This window comes from Quercus robur, chromosome 2 (genome assembly GCF_932294415.1).
Source record: "Quercus robur chromosome 2, dhQueRobu3.1, whole genome shotgun sequence".
Lineage (NCBI taxonomy): Eukaryota > Viridiplantae > Streptophyta > Magnoliopsida > Fagales > Fagaceae > Quercus > Quercus robur.
In genome coordinates, this window is record NC_065535.1 from 66048096 (window position 1) to 66067508 (window position 19413).

General features: G+C 39.9%; 3 protein-coding genes across 3 annotated transcripts; 1 reads left to right on the forward strand and 2 right to left on the reverse strand.

Moving 5' to 3' along the window:
• Positions 1–5098, reverse strand: LOC126714556 (uncharacterized). Its single transcript, XM_050414753.1, has 7 exons — positions 4712–5098; positions 3005–3167; positions 2334–2534; positions 2013–2258; positions 1143–1221; positions 505–736; positions 1–405 (listed from the first exon to the last, which is right to left on the reverse strand). The coding sequence occupies exons 1-7, from the start codon at positions 5049–5051 to the stop codon at positions 68–70; spliced, it is 1599 nt and encodes a 532-aa protein (XP_050270710.1). The 5' UTR covers positions 5052–5098; the 3' UTR covers positions 1–67.
• Positions 5099–5368: 270 nt separating this feature from the next.
• LOC126714557 (exocyst complex component EXO70B1) lies at positions 5369–7718 on the forward strand. The gene has a single exon (XM_050414754.1). It carries the CDS (start codon positions 5535–5537, stop codon positions 7470–7472), a length of 1938 nt encoding a protein of 645 aa, XP_050270711.1. The 5' UTR covers positions 5369–5534; the 3' UTR covers positions 7473–7718.
• An 868-nt stretch (positions 7719–8586) lies between these two features.
• Positions 8587–9066, reverse strand: LOC126702078 (F-box protein At2g27310-like). Its single transcript, XM_050400696.1, has one exon. It carries the CDS (start codon positions 9064–9066, stop codon positions 8587–8589), a length of 480 nt encoding a protein of 159 aa, XP_050256653.1.
• Between the last annotated feature and the right edge of the window lie 10347 nt (positions 9067–19413).

The following is a 19413-nucleotide window of genomic DNA, read 5'->3' on the forward strand; positions in this document are numbered from 1 at the left end:
TTGAACTAAAATTCTCTCATCATTATGGTTACGTTGATAAGAAGAATAAAAAATGCAACTCCAACTATTACAAAATGAATGGTACAGTTTTCACAACAGTTTTTCTTGACTTACAGAATGACTGAAGATAATCTTCATCAACAGTTCCAAAGCCAGACAATTGGATACCATAGGCAGCCAACCTACGGATATCCCGTGGAATCGGGGACTGCCAAAGTCCTTCCCACCATGCTGGAGGCAGAAGCGGTGTAAAAGCACATTGACTGGGCTGGTGACGACAACTCAATGGACCAGCAAATCTGTTCCAGACATGTCCCCATCCAACCTGAAGCCTTAAACCTTCTTCTAACAAATTACCTTGGAAGCTACTTAAGAATGAAAAACTTGGTCCCGTAGAATTCTCCTCTGAAAGATTATGACGACCAATTTAACTACTAGACCAGAAAGTTTACATCCGATCACATATGAATAACACAAATACAGATCAAGGAATGAAAGACTTACCAAGACTGTATGCTGCAGCCAGCCCAGCTATTAACTGAGCATAGGTAGTCCCAACACGCCTGTGAGCCCCAGAGACAACAGCATACTTAGCACGTGATGCAAGAAAGAAGTCCACAAATGCGACCCATCTAGGTGCGGGGCCCCAATCCTTCACCCTAAAATCTAAATTATGCAATCCATTTTCGCCACTAGATATATTCCCTTTGAAAAGTTTAAAATCAAAATGAAGTACCTGGGAAAAGAATTGATGAATTAAAATCAAATGTGCATATCAGACATTTGCATGGTGTAACTGATATGGGGTTTAGAGGTCAACTGAAACTAGGTACAAGAATATATATAATAAACTGCAACTTGGATCTAGGAGAGATGGAGAAAGTGAGAAGTAATGAATTTTGGTGACAATTTGACTAGGTATTCAAGTTATGATGGTTACAAATATAACCAGAATAAAGGGCATCATTTATTGAAAAGAAGTTTTAACTTTGACTGGATTGACCTGTATGGATGGCATATACATATCGAGAATGATGTGTTGGCTTTATGATTTGGTACACGGCCTAAATTACCTCTGCAAATTCACTTAAATCTGGTTTGATACTTTTTACAAGAGAGGGGCTATCCGACACTAATACCACCTTTGGTCTTGACATGAGGTTTCGTATGCGTATGGCTTTTCTGACGCAATTCAATGCAGCTCGTACAGCTCTTACAGATCTGAAATATAGAATACAAGAACCCGAATCAATATCAGTTAAATTCATACCCCTGGAGCATATTGAACATTCCACAGCATTTTAAGTATGTTCATTCATCATGTAAAAGCATCTGTAAGTGTGAGCTTTATTAAAGCATTGTACGTAATCAATATCAGTTATAAAGTCATACCCTTGGAGCACATTGAACATTCCACAGCATTTTAAGCATGTTCATTCATCATGTAAAAATTGTGTGCTTTCTTAAAGCATTGTACATATTGTTGTTCCTAACAAGTATGAAGGGACAAACAAAAAAATTTAATAAATTAGTACCTTTCTTTTCCCAAATATTTAACACAATTTCTGGTTGATTTCCAGACTAAAAGAACACATTTACAAAAAGATCCCTTGGAAGAATCCAGGAGCATTCCATGTGCAAAAATTATAAACTACAAGTTGTTCATAATAATTACACGAACAAATAACTAGTGCAATTATCAAGCAAACCTGGTCACCATTTTTCTGGAACTATTCCTTTCCATAAGGGTTCTCATTCTTCTGCTAGGATCTATTTTGTATACGGTGATATCAAGTGCATTACAGTAAAATCATTAGTTCATAATGAGGAAACCCTATTTCATAGACCTCAGTTATTAATCACACACACCCACACGTATACATATGTAAGATGTGAAACTAAGACTTATTCTAAGCCCAACCTGCCACACTTTACTACCAGAGCCACAGATCAGGGAAAAAAAATTATGAGTAGCTGCTCCCAGTCAAGGAATTGACTGTAAGTTGCAATACCTATTCATAAGCATCCGCATGTGCAATGAGATATCAGGATCCACCCCACCCCCAATAACCCAATTTACTGCTTCCTCTACATCTTTTGTAGGAGATATGAGGACTTTCATCAGCTCCCCAAACACGTTAGCCCGAGATTGGAGAGACTCTGGCTGTCCAAATAAATTAGAAGCAGCATTCCTCATCTCAGGGTGTATGTTCTTCAAGAAAAATTGAGCTGCCGTTGCATCTGTGGTACCTTGCAACCTGCAGCACTGAGGTTAAAGTCAAGTGATGATTGCTGATCATGAGTGACTGATTATTAGCAAAAGTTCACTTTACCAAATGATTGGGTGCTTCCATTTCTGCCAATCGCTACAGAGGACATTTGTTTCAGATGGCTTCTCAAAATCATCAGTCCTCATAATCAGATGCCTTTTATATTTTTTCTCACAGCCATTGTGTCTCCACAGATGCTTGACTTCTTTCAAGGTAAAAGTGTGGTTCGAGTAAGAAATGTAATCACCAAAAGGATATTTCTTCCTAAAGACAGAAGCAAAGAAAAATTCAGATCAATGAAATGCATTAACAATACAGCAATTGCATATAATATATATCTCTGTGTCAGTCCTGGACTCTAATATGCTGTTCTAATTAAGTGCTCCCCCCCCCCCCCCCCCCACAAAAAAAAACACACACACACAAACCCACCAACTCCCAAAAAAAAAAAAAAAAATGAAGAGCAAACCCCAGAAATTGGACAACATATATGTAAAATGCTTCCAAGGAAGATTGCATTCTAAGACATTTCACCTTCTGTGGATTACACTATCCCAGTAAACTGATTAAAACATTCAAAGTTAACCGGACCATGAAGCCAAATACTGTATAATGCAATGATAAAAGCATAAACCACAGCATCAGCCTTTCAGAAAATTCAGGTTGTTAAGGGAAGAATAATAAAAACAACATAATGATACAGAACAGAAAGGCTTGAGGAAAGACCAATATGCCTGGTTTGCCCGATGATCAAAGACCGGTTCAACATTATACTTAGTGCTGCACCAGTTAGGACCTTGTACATTTCATTTCCAAAACCTGCCTCAGATGATTTCCCCATCACAAAACCATGTCTGCAGAACTGCTCCGGAGGAAGACTTCGCACTCTTGAAGCACCTGAGATAAAGTTAACCATGTGACCTTCTAAGTCTCACAAGTTGTTAAGAAGTATAATTCACTGTCCTGTCCATGTCAGTGATGGCCAAATCAAGACATTAATTGCCAGAGATTGGTTAATAAATCAAGAGATTGATTGCTAAAGAAAATTGTAGGATTGAAGCAATCAATATGCAATTCATATTCAAAATTATCATTGACTTTTGAGTGTAATCTCCATTATAATTATGGACTCATTTGGGCTCTTTTCCAGTGTATGTAGGCCACAAGGCTGAAATTCATATCCTCTCATGTCTTCTCTCTCTCTCTCTCTCTCTCTCTCTCTCTCTCCCTCTCTCTCTCTCCATCACAAATTTCTACACAAGTGGTTTTCCAGGAAGCACAAGTTTCTCATAATGAAATGACATGCTTCACATACCATTACAAAGGCACATAATGATGATGTCAATGACCAATAAAAAGAAATATATAGAAAATCATTGGATCAATATTTATAGATATTAAATGAATGCAAAGGAAGCTTCTATACAACTTAAGAAAATTCAAAGGAACAAAAAGTAGTTAAGAATGCCTGAAGCATAAATCTATTGAAACGGTTGGAGACAGTTTCTTCTGTGGCACAAGATATACAATTTGTTAAGGTGCAAATCCAATTTCTTCTGGCAGCAGCATTGAAACTAATGTGCATCCAGGTGTTATTTGATTTTCATTCAAAACTTTTCCTTCCATACTCCTAATAAGATCATTACATGGTCCCAATAGTAAGAGACTCAAAATATAAATTTTATAGGAAAAATGGCATCTAAAAGGGATATTCTTATTGTAAACTGGATTACAATACATCGTATACCAAAAAAAAAAAAAAAACCATGAGCATGAGGATAGCTATAGGTATGCTCAGAAATTTTGAAACTAAAGGTACAATGCCTACTAGCTCTGAATTTTTTAATTAAATTTATGTTGTGATTGTAACTAACATTCCTCATGAAAATTATGGAAGCAATCCAATTTACTCACTTCTATTATATAACCCTTTATGCCACACCGCGAAACCCTTCTCTATCCCACTTAGCATCATAACATTTTACTTATACCAAACTGTACTTAAGCTTGGGAGGAACTCACACTAGATAAGCAACTACTTAATCATTCCCAAATGCTTCCAAGTTCACCAACCTTATACAAAAGCCTACTCTAATCACAAAAGAAAACTAGAACATTACCCTTATTGAAGTGCAATAACAAAACTAAGGTATTGAAATGTATATAAGACCACTCACCACCAGCATATAATAACATATCATATGTAATACAATAGAAGTAATTCACCCCACCTGCCAGAACCCTCCATGAAAGTAAGTGTATTACTTGCTTTAAACAGTGCACCTAATTTGATTAAAACCTTAAAAGTAATCAGCTACAGGTTAAAAGCAATTATTTTTTTCTTTTGATTCTCAAACTTGGGTCTGAAACCAAACACAAATCCAGCTCAACATAAAGAAATGAAGATACCCCCAAAAAAAAAAAAAAAAAAAAAATTGTACCATTTAGAGCAAAGTGGTTCTGAATAATTCTTCTGACTCGGAGGCTTTCATTCCAGAACCCTCCATGAAATGCCTCTCCCATCTCCTCCACCGTGGCGCATGATCTCTCAGTCTCCGACTTTCCTCCTATCTTCCCCACAACCTCATCCTCCGCATCGCCACCGCTCACGGGACCCGAGCTCTCTTCTTGAACTTCGAGCTTCACTGGAAAATCAACATCGGTTGGATTTGGAGGAGAATCAACGGTTCTCAGAGAAAGCATCAGCAGCCCCATACCAATGCAAAACGCACACACAATCAAACATGACCTTCTCCTCACTCTTCTCCTTCTCAATCCCATTTTTTCAGTGTGAGTGGGTCGGTGGTGGAAGCTATTGGATTTGGATCTGATTTTTATAAGACAATTTTATTCTTTTATTATTTAAAAAAAAAAATTAAAAAGGAAAAGCGTTTTCGATTTTTTGCCGACAACAGTTGGGCCGGATCCCGGCTCATTAACCTCAAACCCGAGCCCATAATGGAGAGTGGTGGGTGCGCGTTACCCACTGCCACCTCGACAAAAGACCAGTCAACGTTTCCAAACAAACACTAACTAATTTTCTCTCTCTCTTATCTTTTTTTTTTTTTAATTTCTAACCTTCATTTGTGTCCGTACATTCGCTCCTCGATCTCCGCCATTGTTACTACGACCATTTCAAATTCTTTAAGGACTGAAAGAAGAAATAATGGTATTCGGATAATTCTGCTTTGTTTTCGCATATTTTCTATTCTTTCACTTTGTTTTTCGTTCCTAAAACCAAAGAAAATTCACAGTTTCAATACCATGGAGAACAACAACCACCTTCCTGAAGACCATACCGGCATTTCGCCGGTGCCGGAAGCCAAAGACGACGCAGAGCCAAAACTTGATTCCGAGGCAAAGGAGATCAAGAATGAAGAGTCACAGACTGAAGAATCTGTTCCTCATTTTGACCTCGAGAAAGCTTCCGAGGATATCGACAAGTTTCTGTCGTCTCTGACGAGCGACGACGTTTCGGTGGAGGTTCCTGAGTTGGTGGAGAAATACTTGGATCTCGTGGAGCAGAAACTTTCCGGCGAAGGAAGAGCCAAGTGGTGCCAGGTTCCCGATGAGGACTCGGCTTTTCTCGAGTCTCTGGATCGGGTTTCCAAGCTGACGAAATCGCTTCAGGAACTGAAACCGGAGGAGGAGAAATCGGAGTCTCGTGGCTCTCTGATCAATCGCATCGGAGGGATTCAACAGCGAGCGATGTCGTATTTGGAAGAGGAGTTTCGGTTTCTTCTCGAGGAATCGAAAACCGCAGAGTCCGAATCCGAATCAGCCGAACCGGAGGCTTTCCCCGGCTACTCCGACGACGTCGTTTCCGGCCTGAGCAAAATAGCGAAGCAAATGATCTCAGGCGGCTACGAGTCCGAGTGCTGCCAAATCTACATAATGTCGAGAAGGAACGCGTTCGAAGAGAGCATCCAGAGGCTAGGGTTCGAGAAATACAGCATCGACGAGGTTCAGAGGATGAACTGGGAATCGCTGGAGCGAGAGATCGCCACGTGGATCAAAGCCTTCAAGCAGTGCGCCACCGTGTACTTTCCCGGCGAGAAAACCCTAGCCGATCGAGTCTTCTCCGCCGAGTTTCCTTCCATCTCCGCCAGCCTCTTCAGCAACCTCACCCGCGGGATTCTCATCCAGCTTCTCAATTTCGTCGAGGGCATCGCCATGACAAAACGCTCCGCCGAGAAACTGTTCAAGTTCCTCGACATCTACGAGACCTTGCGCGACACGGTTCCGGCCATGGACGGTTTGTTTGAGGACGAGTGCGAGAATGAGCTCAAAACAGAGACCAACACCGCTCGGAGCCGCCTCGGCGAGGCGGCGATATTCATATTCTGTGATCTCGAGAACTCAATCAAGGCCGATACCGCGAAAACTCCGGTTCCTGGCGGTGCAGTTCATCCATTGACTCGCTACACGATGAATTACCTAAAGTACGCGTGCGAGTACAAGGAAACGTTGGAGCAAGTATTCAATGAACATTCTAAGATCGAACAAATCGACTCGACAAATCGTCCTCCTTTCGAAGAATGCAGCGATACACAACAACAACAACAACAACATGGTTTCATGAACAGTATGGACAATGAGAATGAAAACCAAACACCCTTTGCTGTGCAATTGATGACTGTGATGGATTTGTTGGACACCAATCTAGAAGGGAAGGCCAAGCTGTACAAAGACGTTGCATTGAGCAATATCTTCATGATGAACAATGGACGCTATATCTTGCAGAAGATCAAAGGGTCAGCAGAGATCTACTCGGTGATGGGCGACACGTGGTGCCGAAAGCGGTCGTCGGATCTAAGGCAGTACCACAAGAATTACCAGAGAGAGACGTGGAATAAGCTACTGGGTTGTCTAAACCACGAGGGTTTGAACCCTGTCCACGGGAAAGTGGCGAAGCCGGTTCTCAAAGAGAGGTTCAAGAGTTTCAACCAGATGTTCGACGAGATACACAGGACGCAGAGCTCGTGGGTGGTGAGTGACGAGCAGCTTCAGTCGGAGCTTCGGGTTTCGATATCGGCGGTGGTGATACCGGCGTACAGGTCGTTCTTAGGGAGGTTCTCGCAGTTCTTGGACTCAGGGAGACAAACAGAGAAGTACATAAAATTCCAGCCTGAAGATTTAGAGAACTACATTGATGAGCTATTTGATGGAAACCCCATGTCCACGGCTAGAAGGAAACCATAAATAATTGCATGCATGCATGCGTGAATTAAACCCCGTTTTGAACGTGAAAGGAAATTAAGAAAAGTACTTGGGAAATATTTTGGCTGATCATTTTGAGCCAGGTTTTATGCATGGTGGTACTTTGTTTCAAGTGATCAGACGGCTAAAGCACTCTTCATGAGAGACAAATTACATGGGTAACTCGGTTTGGCCGCTTTTTGAGTTTTTTTAATTCATGTAATTTTGTTTCTCTTCTTGCTTTTTTTTTTTTTTTTTTTTTTTTTTTAGTGCTATGGTATACTCTGCAAATTTCATGGACAAATTGATTATGATTGTAATATTCTTATTATATTTTCTCACAACCACTGCTTAGTGTATGTGTATTGTTGGATATATTTCAATAATTTACTTTTGTGATAAAGTAAAAGGAACAATACACATATTTAAGAATAAGTAATAACACAAATAGATGTGATAGCAAAAGTAATAAATAAATATTAAATATATATAAATAGAAATCTGCAAATAATTAAAAACTCAGAGACCAGATGTAGGAAAGGATGAACAATGCGTGAAAGGTTGAACAATTGAGATCAAATCTTGTGTTTTATACAATCTCCTTAAAGTAGATTTCGCACCTCACACAATCACTGTGGTGTTTTGAGACTCGTGGACGTCTGTCTCTTAGGATAAAATGATCTACGGCATGAAAACAAAGCACACAAGGTCGTGCTCTGCGAACTACTCAATGCCTCTTTCTTTCTCTTTGACACAAAAATGAATGAAAAAAATATATATATATATTCTCACTTTAAGAGTTTTTTCTGAAAAGTTGTTTTTTTTATGAATGAAGGACTATGAAACTTATACGTTACTGAATACGCATTTTGTTTCAATGACAACTGCTGTGCACAGGCTGACTCACTCAATAACTGACTCAATAATAAAATATTGGGTAAATTTCACAAACCTACCCTGAAGTTTGTCATAATATCCAACTAGGTCCAACACAATTTAAAACCTACCAATTTCATCCTAAAAGACCATTTTGTCCCTAATTTTTATTATCTCTTCTTTCTCTTTCCTGTCTCGTTACTCTCCCTCTCTGTCAACACTCTTCTCTGAGTTCTCTTTCTTAGAACTCTCTCTCTAATCGGTGAAACCAATCAGACTTGGTCTCATTCTCTTGGACCTTCGAGAAAATGAGACTCTCCTTGTAGTGAAAATCAACGGCGGAGATTATCTCGGCCAGAAACGGACGGTTATGATGATGATGCTTCGGCGGAGAGCGGTGGTGGAGGAGTAGGAATGAGTCAGAGAAAAAAGAACAGTACCCACCAGGGAACGAGGAGATGACTAGGCGGACACATGGGTCGTCGATGGAAGGCCACGTGGAGGAGCAGATTTCCCGCCAGAGCTGTTCTTCGGTGGAGAGAGCGTGCAAGTGAGAGGAGGCGCAGGAGGTAGAGGCGAGGGTGGCGCCGTCGAGCCTAGTGAGGATGTGGGTCTTGATGACGTCCTGGTGGACGTCTGAGATTGCAGTGCCATCGCCGTGATTGTGATCATGATCATGATCGACGGTCGTTATTGTGGTTGTGGTTGTGCCAGATTCCATGAAGGTCAATCGGGAAAAAGGCCTTTTAGAGCTAAATTCAAAGTTATGAGGATTTTTGTTAGGTTTTTCTGGAGATTTTAATGGGGTTTACAAGCGGATTAATGGGTTTTGAAAGAGTGATTTTTATGTGCTTTTTTGTAGCATTTTCAGGGGACTTTTAGTGGGATTTTGGTATTGTTCTTTTGGATTTAGAGATTTGGGTTGGGTATTTTCGGTCAGAGAGAGGTTTGAGAGTGAAAGAGACGAGAGAGAATAGAGAGTTTGTATGTTTAGGGGCAGAGTTGTCTTTTTAGGACCAAATTGGTGGGTTTTAAAATGTTCTGGACCTAATTGGTATTATCACAAACCTCAGGGTAGGTTTGTGGAATTTACCCTAAAATATTATTATTAATTGGAAAAGTGGGCTTAGTCCACACATTGCCTAAAGCCCAACCTAATATCCAACCCAAAGCTCATATTTTCTATTATTTCCAATGTGAGACTCAATGATTTTCACCACTTATAATAACATCTTCAAGTGAACATAGAAAACATCAATTTCTTATTCACTCCATACTATTTTTTCAACAATGAATAGAAATTGATTAAAATGCAATGCAAATGATGATGCAGACATAAAGGAGAGTAGAAGAAAAGTTACTGTATCGGGAGAAGTAGCTTGTGGCTTTGAACTTTCCTTTGTGAAAGACTATCGGATATACTAGCTAACCAATGAACATGATGTCTTAAACTGTTCAGCCGTTTATGTATACCAAGACAATAGAATTCACACAGCTCCTTTTTGGACATTTTTCGATTCTTATAATTGTATTCATTTCAGCCCTGAACATATCCTGGTAAATTCATGAAGTGCTCTAGAGAATTCAGTCTTAAAAACTCTCATGGAAGCGGCCCACTTCACACTCATATAGGTGATTCTTATTAAAAGTATCCTGCTACACCCCACTCGGAATTCCAAGATATAAGAATCATTAAAAACAAAGCTTACCCTAAACATCGCTTACAGACATCACTATTTCATCATAGGAATGGGAGGAAAATGCTATCTCCATAGTGATAAAATAATAGTCTCCATAATTCGATTGTCCCTTTGAACCTAGATCTTGGGATCTCCAGTCAGCTAGGTTGGGTTGCCATCCTGGAGACTTTTAGTTAATAGGCTTTAACCTCATTCCCCTCGATGAGCAGTTTACTAGCTCTCCACACAATTAATTTATTACGGATCCGTTTTATAATCTGGAAGTACTTCCATTAGAGAGCAACTGCCTCATGGTAATATGTCTCTGATGAATATGTCAAGACCTACCATTACTATTAGTCCGTTTGGATACAGCTGAAAACTGAAAACTGAAACTGAAAACTGAAAAACACTATAGCAAAATAATTTTTAAATGTGTGAATAGTACCGTGGGACCCATTTTTAATGAAAAAATTGCTAAAAAATGTAATTTGTGGATCCATGAACAGTGCACACCATGCACTGTTCACAGGAAAAAGTCAAATATTGCGGCTACTGTTCATAAACAGTAGCCGCAACAGTGACTGAACAGTAAAAAAATTGGCCAGAAATGCGTGAAAAAAAAGAAAAAAAAAAAAAAAAGAGCTGAAAACTCAAAACGTGCGTTTGGGAAACGCAAACGCACTTCCCAAACGCACACTACGTATACTACCAAAACACTTAATTGGTAATTACACATTTAAAAATAGGTAGCATATTTCTCATGTCATTGTTTTGTATCTCAATCAAAACCTCTTTAAATAAGCCACCTCCTTTTTAAGAAAACACCCCCACGTTTAAAGAATTATAAAAAAAAAATTATTTGACTTTTCTGTAATTCATTGTGGCTTACAAATTTTCTTTCATTTCTTCTTTGTTTCGTCCAAATGTATTGCACCATTCGCACCACACGTCACCGTTTTGCAGAACCATTTCAATTCCACTCAATGTTATCAATGATCATAATCACATATGTTCATTAAACGCATAATATAACATTGGGTCAACAAATAGTTATTGCAAAGAGACAATTTTACAAAACAGTGATATGGTTTGGAAGTCCACATGCTTATAAAGGGGGACCATGTCTCATTGCACAAATCTTTCATTTGTGGATGTGGTTGATCAAATTATGCAAAGAAAAAATGACCCAAAGATTGCAATATTTTTCACAACCAGTTAGATGATTTGGAATAAGCAGAATGAAGCTCACTACGGTACTCCACGTCCTGACCCCTCTTTTCTAGCCAGGTCTGCTGCAGCCCATGCTATAGAATATTTGGAAGCTAATTATGGAAGCTTGTATTGAGTTTGTAAGATAGACTTGTTTTTCTTTGGCTCTCCTTGATGTAACCTTGCATATAGCTGTTGTTTTTAATAGGTGTAGGGAAAGCTCTGTAGCTAGTACAGTTTTCTTTGGCTCTCCTTGATGCTGCCTTGTTCTTTATTTATTCTTTCTTTGAAAAAAATCTACCGTTTATTCTCAAAAAAATCAACACTTGCAAAAAATCCAAATTTACTCTATATTAATTTTGAATAGCCCATTGCTCATATAACCCTTTCCCACGTACATGCCATTCTTTGTGAGCACAAACTTGTTAGATTTAATGACCAATTTGAAACCATTCTTACTCAACAGTGAGCAAGAAACAAGATTCTTACGAATATCTGGCACATGCAGCACATCATTCAAAGTAAGTTTCTTGCCTAAAATCATCTTCAATATTACCTTTCCTTTTCCTACAACCTTAGAGGTTGAGGAATTCCTATGAATATTTCTTCTCCATTGTCCACAGGATGGTATGAAGAAAACAGATTCTGATCTATACATACATGGTGAGTAGACCCAGTGTCCATCCACCATTCCTTGGTATCTCCTCCTACTAAGTTCACTTCAGAAATCACTGCAGAAAGGGCTATATCATCCACATCTTTAGAAAGATTTTCCACTTCAGTAATGTTGGCTTGAGAGCCTTTATTGGTCCCTTGATCTTGACGCTTATGCCAATCCTTAGCATGATGCCCCATCTTGCCACACACAAAGCATTTTCCGTTGAACTTTGTAAAGTTACCCCCACTAGTTCCTTGCTTTGAGCTTTCACCAAAGTACTTCCTCTTATTCTTATTACACTGCACAATGTTTGCTTTAGATTCCATGTAGTGATTCCCTACGACTCTTTCTGAAGAACGATTATCTTCCTCAATTCTCAATCTTTCAATCAAGTCTTCTAGCCGCATCTCCTTGCGCTTATGCTTCAGGTAATTTTTGAAATCTTTCCAAGATGGAGGCAATTTCTCAATGATAGTAGCCACTTGAAATGATTCACTTATAGACATACCCTCAGCATATATTTCATGTAAGATTACCTGTAGCTCTTGCACTTGACTAAGCACAATTTTGGAATCCACCATTTTGTAATTTAGAAGTTTGCCCACAATGAACTTTTTAGTTCCAGCATCTTCTGTCTTGTATTTCTTATCCAAGGAATCTCACAACTCTTTTGCTATCTTGATTGAACTATACACACTATACAGTGTGTTGTCCAATCCATTCCGAATATAGTTTTTGCAGAGGAAGTCAGCATGTTTCCATGCTTCCACAGCAGCAACCACTTGCCTATTTGTCTCATTTTCCTTGAGTTTTGGAGCATTCTCATACAAGAATTTTGCCAAATTCAGGGTCGTGAGATGCAACAGCATTTTTTGTTGCCATCTCTTAAACTTAGTACCATTAAATTTCTCTAGCTATTCTCCATGATTAACAGGAACAGTAATAGGGACAACAACAGGCACAATTTCATTCGACATTTCTGTCAAAACAAAACTCCATCGGATTGAATTCTCAAAATCCAATCGAAGCATTGTTTTTATATTACACAACAATCTAGAAAAAATTGACACGACACTACATTCTTTTTTTTGGTTAAACACAGCACTGCATTTAAGTTAGGGGTGTCCATGCAAACCGAAGACCCGTCGGAACCGACCAACCCGATCGGAACCAACCCATCACGATCGGGCTGACACCTCCGACGAGTCGATGACGGGTCTCAAACCGTCAGAACCGACTCCGGCAAGTCGAGTGGCGGGTTAAGTCCTCAAAAACCCGAGCCACCCGACCTGCCCGACAAAAACTCAAAGAATGACGAAAATCACGTAGATCCGGTGACGATCTGGCGCTTCTCGACGACGATCTGGCCACGTTTAGGCGTCCTTCACTCAGATCAGCTCAAATCCAGCCAAGATCTAGTCTTTTCCTTACTCAGATATGCTTAATTCCGGCAAATCCAACCCAGATCTACTCAAGCCTGACTTCGACTCGGCTAAATCTTGGCCAAATTTTCATAGATTCAAAGGAATCTCGCCCAACTCTCGTTAGATCCGGCCATATCTGACAAGATCCGACCAGATCTCGGCCAAAAACAAGTGAATTGGAAAACCTGAAACAGACCGATTCTCACCCGAAAACCGATACAACCCGACTCGCTTGATCTGAAACTTCAAGCAGGTCGGTTGCGGGTCGAAATCTCCTCCACCCGATAATATCGGGTCGAGTCCGAGTTGGGCACAAACTCAACCCGGGTCCGACCCGTGAACACTCCTGATTCAAGTATTACTTTAAGGCATAATAGAACATAAATTATAAGAAACTAACTAGTTACTGTGCAAAAGTATTCTACACAGTACCAAAGAGACACCATCTAGGTGCGGTTTGGACAGATGTCAAAAGAAAAGCAATATGCACTAAAACCAAATCAGAGTCTGACAATCACTTTGTAGAATAAACAATACAAAGCCAACACAGAAAAAGAGATTATAGAGTCACGTGAATAACTATACGGTCATAAGCATATATAATGTTGTATCCCACCGTCCGGTTAACGTGTGCAAGTCACACGTTAAACTTTTTATTTTTGAAAATAATATTTTTTAAAAAAATTAAAGAAGTAAAAAAAATTTTTTCAAAAATAAAAATTAACATGAACCCTAAAAACACATTAGTAAAATCCTATTTAAAATAACAAATTGCAGGCATAATTCGTACAAAGAGTGAACAAATGAAAACAAACCTCAGGCAAACAATGATTCATATAAGACAAATTAGCCTATTATAATATAATTTAGGCAAGAAGGCAAATGAAAGGCATTTGCTAGGCACACGGTTATGCCAATGATGGTGATGGCCCCCTTGCATGGAAACTTGAAATTAGCTGGGCAGGGATTTTTTTTTATCTTGCCAACAATCCTTTGATGTGGCCGGATCTAGCAAGCTAAAATTACTACGATGTCCTCACAATTTTTTAACTAGACAAAAATTTACCTTTTGCAATTTCCCTCCGATTCTTATTTCATCCATCTCCCACCAATACTTTACCAATACTTTTTCTTCTCCCTCACTTTATCAATATCATAGAAAAACACTTTTTCTTCTCCCTCACTTTACCAATATCATAGAAAAAACTAAAAGATGAGTTCAATATTCAGCAGAGTTTAATATTCAGCAAAAAGACAAGAAAGAAAGATGAGTTCAATGAAAGATTAAAAAATGTTTACAAGAATATAGTGTTCAAGAAATTTTAAATAAGATACATATATTTCTTTTGTTCTTAATTTATTTTTCAAATATATTGAAATATGATGTTAATATTTATTTATCATTTTTTAAAATTATTGAAGAATCAATGGATGAGAATTTTGTTGCAAGTGAGATTCATCAATTAGTTTTAATGAGTTGTTTTGACTTAAATGAATTACCTCAAGAAGGTATACTATTTTATTTTATTTTATTTATAGTTTATATTTCATTTATAATTGAATATGATGTTGATTTTTTTTTTTTTTTTTTTTATCCTTGTTACAACATTGAACAAATGAATGATATTGTAATTGCAAGTGAGATTTATCAAAGTGTTTCAAGGAATTGTATTGACTTAAATGAGCTACCAAATGATAGAGAAAGTAATGACATTTGTGGGGAGGAAATAGTGATTTGGAATGAATATCCAATAGAAGAAATAGGAGTTATTGAAGAAAATGAAGATATTAATTCAATAGAAAATGAGTTTGAACCTTTTGTTGGTCAATGTTTTCTTAGTGAAGAAGAGAGTTTCATTTTCTATAAAAATTATGCAAATCAATATGGTTTTACAATTCGAAAAGGTCGTTTTGTCACAAAAAATGGAGAAAATGTAAGACATGATTTCTTTTGTCACCGAGAAGGTGGACAACAATTAAAAAGAGTAGATTCATCTAAGGAGCAATGACATTTGTTGAGGTCTAAAAAATCATAGTACCCAAGCCCAAAGAAATAAACGCAAGGGGGCCACGAAAAAGAGAAGAAATGGTAAGCCCAAGAGGCTTGAAGCCCAAAAAAGCATCAAGAAGGAAAAAGGGAAGCCCAGAAGCTTATGAGAAAAGAAGAAAGAAAAGGAAAAGAAGCCCATGTCAGAGGATTGAAGAAGAAAAGCTGAGCTAGGATCCTCAGAGACCACCAAAAGGCTCGAATCCTCCTAGGCGTGTAAGCACAGTCAACAAAAGATTAAGACAGTTCGAAAGAAAAAGACGAAAACAAACACAAGAAACAGAGGAGAAGCCACGTCCTTCTCAAGCGCCAAACGACCCAGCAAGAAAAAAGGAAATAATCAGCGACCTCTCATGATGCAAGTGGAAAGCGCCTCGGGGAACCAGAATGAAGAAGTATAAAAAAGGGAATAGCAGCGGAAGACTTTCAAACCAGCAGAATGGGATTCCGCTCGTCTGAGAAAAAAAATAAAGAAGAACTGCCAAAAGTTGGATCGAGAAAGGCATGACCTCAACATATTCCGAAATAGGTAGTCAGCCATAGACTTTCAAAGAAACAAAACTAAAAGAAAGGAAAGGATGAAGAACAAGGAAGCGGAACCTGCTGAGCGATGGGCACAATACATGCTCTGGTGACCAGAGGACAAAACAGGAGAACCAATGGCTCCCTTGGGACTCCAAAATATCACTATAAAAAGGAGGGGAATGATTGCGAAGAAATGAAGAGAATTTGAAAACGGGAGAATCATTGATAAAATTCTGTCAAGGAGAGAAAACTCAGAGAAAATTAGTAAAATTACTTCCCGGTATCCTAGAAAAAGCCACTATAGCACATACTCGGATTCAAAAAGAATCAAACTTTACAAGTCTTAAAGGTGAGAATAACCATTTAAGACTGTAATTTTTGAGCTTGTTTGAACCTTGTATCACGTCTTAGTGAGTGAACTGTAATCATAATAAAGAAAATTCAATGAAATACTTTCCACTGATTTAAGGATCCCTAACCGTTACTTTGTGCTTTTATTATTTTGTTCTCTGCATTTGCTTTGCTGTTTTGATTTGTTGTTCAATACAAATATCCTTGTTTGTCAGCTTGTATGTATTGTAGGAAGCATGCCCTGTGCACCACTTGATTCTTAAACAGCCCTTTACCTGCGGTGAATCAAAGCCTAGTCCACCAAACTACAACTATTCGGCCCGATATCCTTGGGCCTGAGTGTTACGGAAAAAGTACTCTCACATTTTGGCGACTCCGCTGGGGACTGGGTAAAGAAGAGGGAAGAAGCAATCCCTTCGCAGAGCATGCCTCCAAGACAAAGGAATAGCAAAGGAACTAATGTGCCGCCTATGGCCTCCGAGCCTGTGGGAGAAAACGAGGTAGCTTCCAGACAGAGAGGCGAGGTACCCCTGGTAGAGCAGGAGGTTGTGTTAGGACAAAGGCACACAAGGCAAGAACCAGACCCTATGGCTCGGATGACAGCAATGTTGAAGGATCTAGAGCAAGAAGTTCGCCTTCTCAAAGAAGGCAGGACACAGGAAATCAGGGACAATGTCCCCCCTGCTGGTAACCAAGATAGAACGCAACCAGAAGGAGGGTCAGTAGTGGGAGGAAGAACCAACCCCCAATACTTAACACTGGCAGATGTCAGTGCCCTCCTAGAGTAAGAACGGGAAAAACTCTCGAGAATCCCTAAGCAATTCTCTCAGTATCTCTCGTTTCCTTCAAAACTTCTTGGCAAGCCATACCCCAAGGGGTATGAACCCCCAAAGCTTGATCCTTTCGATGGAAGAAATGGAAGTGTTGTGGAACATGTGAGTAGGTTCATTCACACTATGGGCCCCTATGCAGGAGACAGAGAACTATGTCTAAAGGAATTTGCTAAATCCTTAGTGGATAGAGCATACACTTGGTACACCACACTGAGACCCGGGTCCATCAAAACCTGGGATGAAATGATGGTTCTGTGCCAAGTATTACCCCGATGAGGACAGGATCACTTTCCAGAACCTTCAGATGGTAAGACAGAGACCTGGAGAGGATCCCGTCTAGTTCATTAAAAGATTTGAAGATGTGTCCCTAGATTGCTATGGGGACCACGAAGAAAAGGAGCTCATAGAAACATGCATATCCAACATGCTTTTTGATTACAGGCTCAACCTCGAAAATCTATGTATCATGCAGTTTGTTGACTTGTTACAGAGAACTAGAAGGACAGCACAAAATATGAGGACAAAAGGATGCCAGTATCCCAAGCCATGACAGCATCAATGGGAGAGAAAAGGAAGAGGCCTAGCAGAAAGGTGTTCGAGGAACCACCGGTGATCCCATGTACAGTTGAGGAGTTAAACCATGTCCTGAACAAATGGATCGGAGATGGAGTTGTTAGGCCATTTACTGTGTCCAGGCCACCAACTGAAGAAGAAAGGAAGAACCCTTTGTTTTGCAGGATCCATAATTATGTCAAGCATTCCACCAAGGATTGTTGGACCCTTCGTAAACTCTTTCACAAAAAGTTAAGAGAAGGAACCCTGGAACTCACTCAGAAGGAGCCAGAAGTGTAAAGGAACCCCTTGCCTAACCATAAAGGGAAAGGGATGGTAACAGTAGTAATCCACGGGAATCCGGCAGAAGCAGGAGAATCCGAAGGATCCTTCCACCCAAGCACAGTCGGGACCCTCCAGAAGAATCCCAAGTTCAGGTCGCTATTCAACCAACTAGGATTTGGACCAGAAGCAAGAAGGGTGGCCACAGAATCTCTCATGAGTATAGCAGCAGATTCGGGAATGGAATGCTTCACAGTAGAGTCACATGCTAGTCAAGTTTTCCTGGAGACAACTAATGCAATAACCTTCACTGACGAGGACATGGAGGTTGAGCATCTGGACCACCGTAGGCCCCTTTATTTGATGGCCACTATAAATGGTGTCCAAATCAGAAGAGCACTCGTGGACACAGGGGCATCACTCAATCTCATAGCCTTGAGTACCCTGGAAGCTGTGGGCCTAGTTGACAAAAGAATCCTGGGGGCTCCCATGGAGATAACAGGATTTGGGTGGTCAGTGGAATCAACAGAAGGGTACGTACAGCTAGCCTTAAGGGTAGGGCCGATAGTGGCCATGACAAGGTTTCATGCGATTAATGCAGAAGTGTCTTACCATGTATTGTTGGGACGCCCATGGCTCTATAAATATCGCCTTATTCCAACTACGTACCATCAATGCATTAAAGGGAGACTGAATGAGAGGCCCGTGAGAATCCCTGCCAACCGTAACCCTTTCAGTCAGGGAGAAGTGAACTTTGCAGAAACGATATTTCACGATGAGTTAGAGCCAGATGATGAAAGTCCCACCCCGGTACTCCAGGGGCACTCGTGACCTGAGAAACCTTCTGGAAAGAAAAAGGCAAAAAAGGGAGTTCAGCTCTCTAGGATCCCACGAATGTGTGGTGGTGCGAGAACCCGGAGAGAGGTTGATTTATCGTTTGTGAAGATGCGCGGGACCTGAATGCATTACGCAGAAAGGTCCCGGACCACCAAGTTTCATGATGGCCCAAGAAGAAATCCTAGAAGAACCAGTCAAGGAAGCCCAAATTCAACCTAAGGAAGAATTAAAGGAAATAAATTTAGGAATCGAGCCGGGATCCCAGAAGCCTGTCTTTATTAGCAGTCAACTAATGGCACAAAAAAGGGAACAATTGGTAGCCTTACTCCAAAAATACAGAGATGTGTTCGCATGGACCTATGATGAAATGCCCGATTTAGACCCGAGATTGGTAGTTCATTCTCTTAATGTGGACCCAGGAATAAGGCTAGCAGTTCAGCCGGCTAGGGTCTTTCACACCAAGGTAGAAGTTTAGATAATTCAAGAAGTCAAAAAGCTGCTAACAGCTGGCTTTATCAAACCCATCTAACACCCCAAATGGCTTTCCAACATTGTACCTATGAAGAAGAAAAATGGTCAGATCCGTTGCTGTGTGGACTTTTGCAACCTGAACAAGGCGTGTCCAAAAGATGAGTTCCCTTTGCCCAATATCGACCTCCTTGTAGATT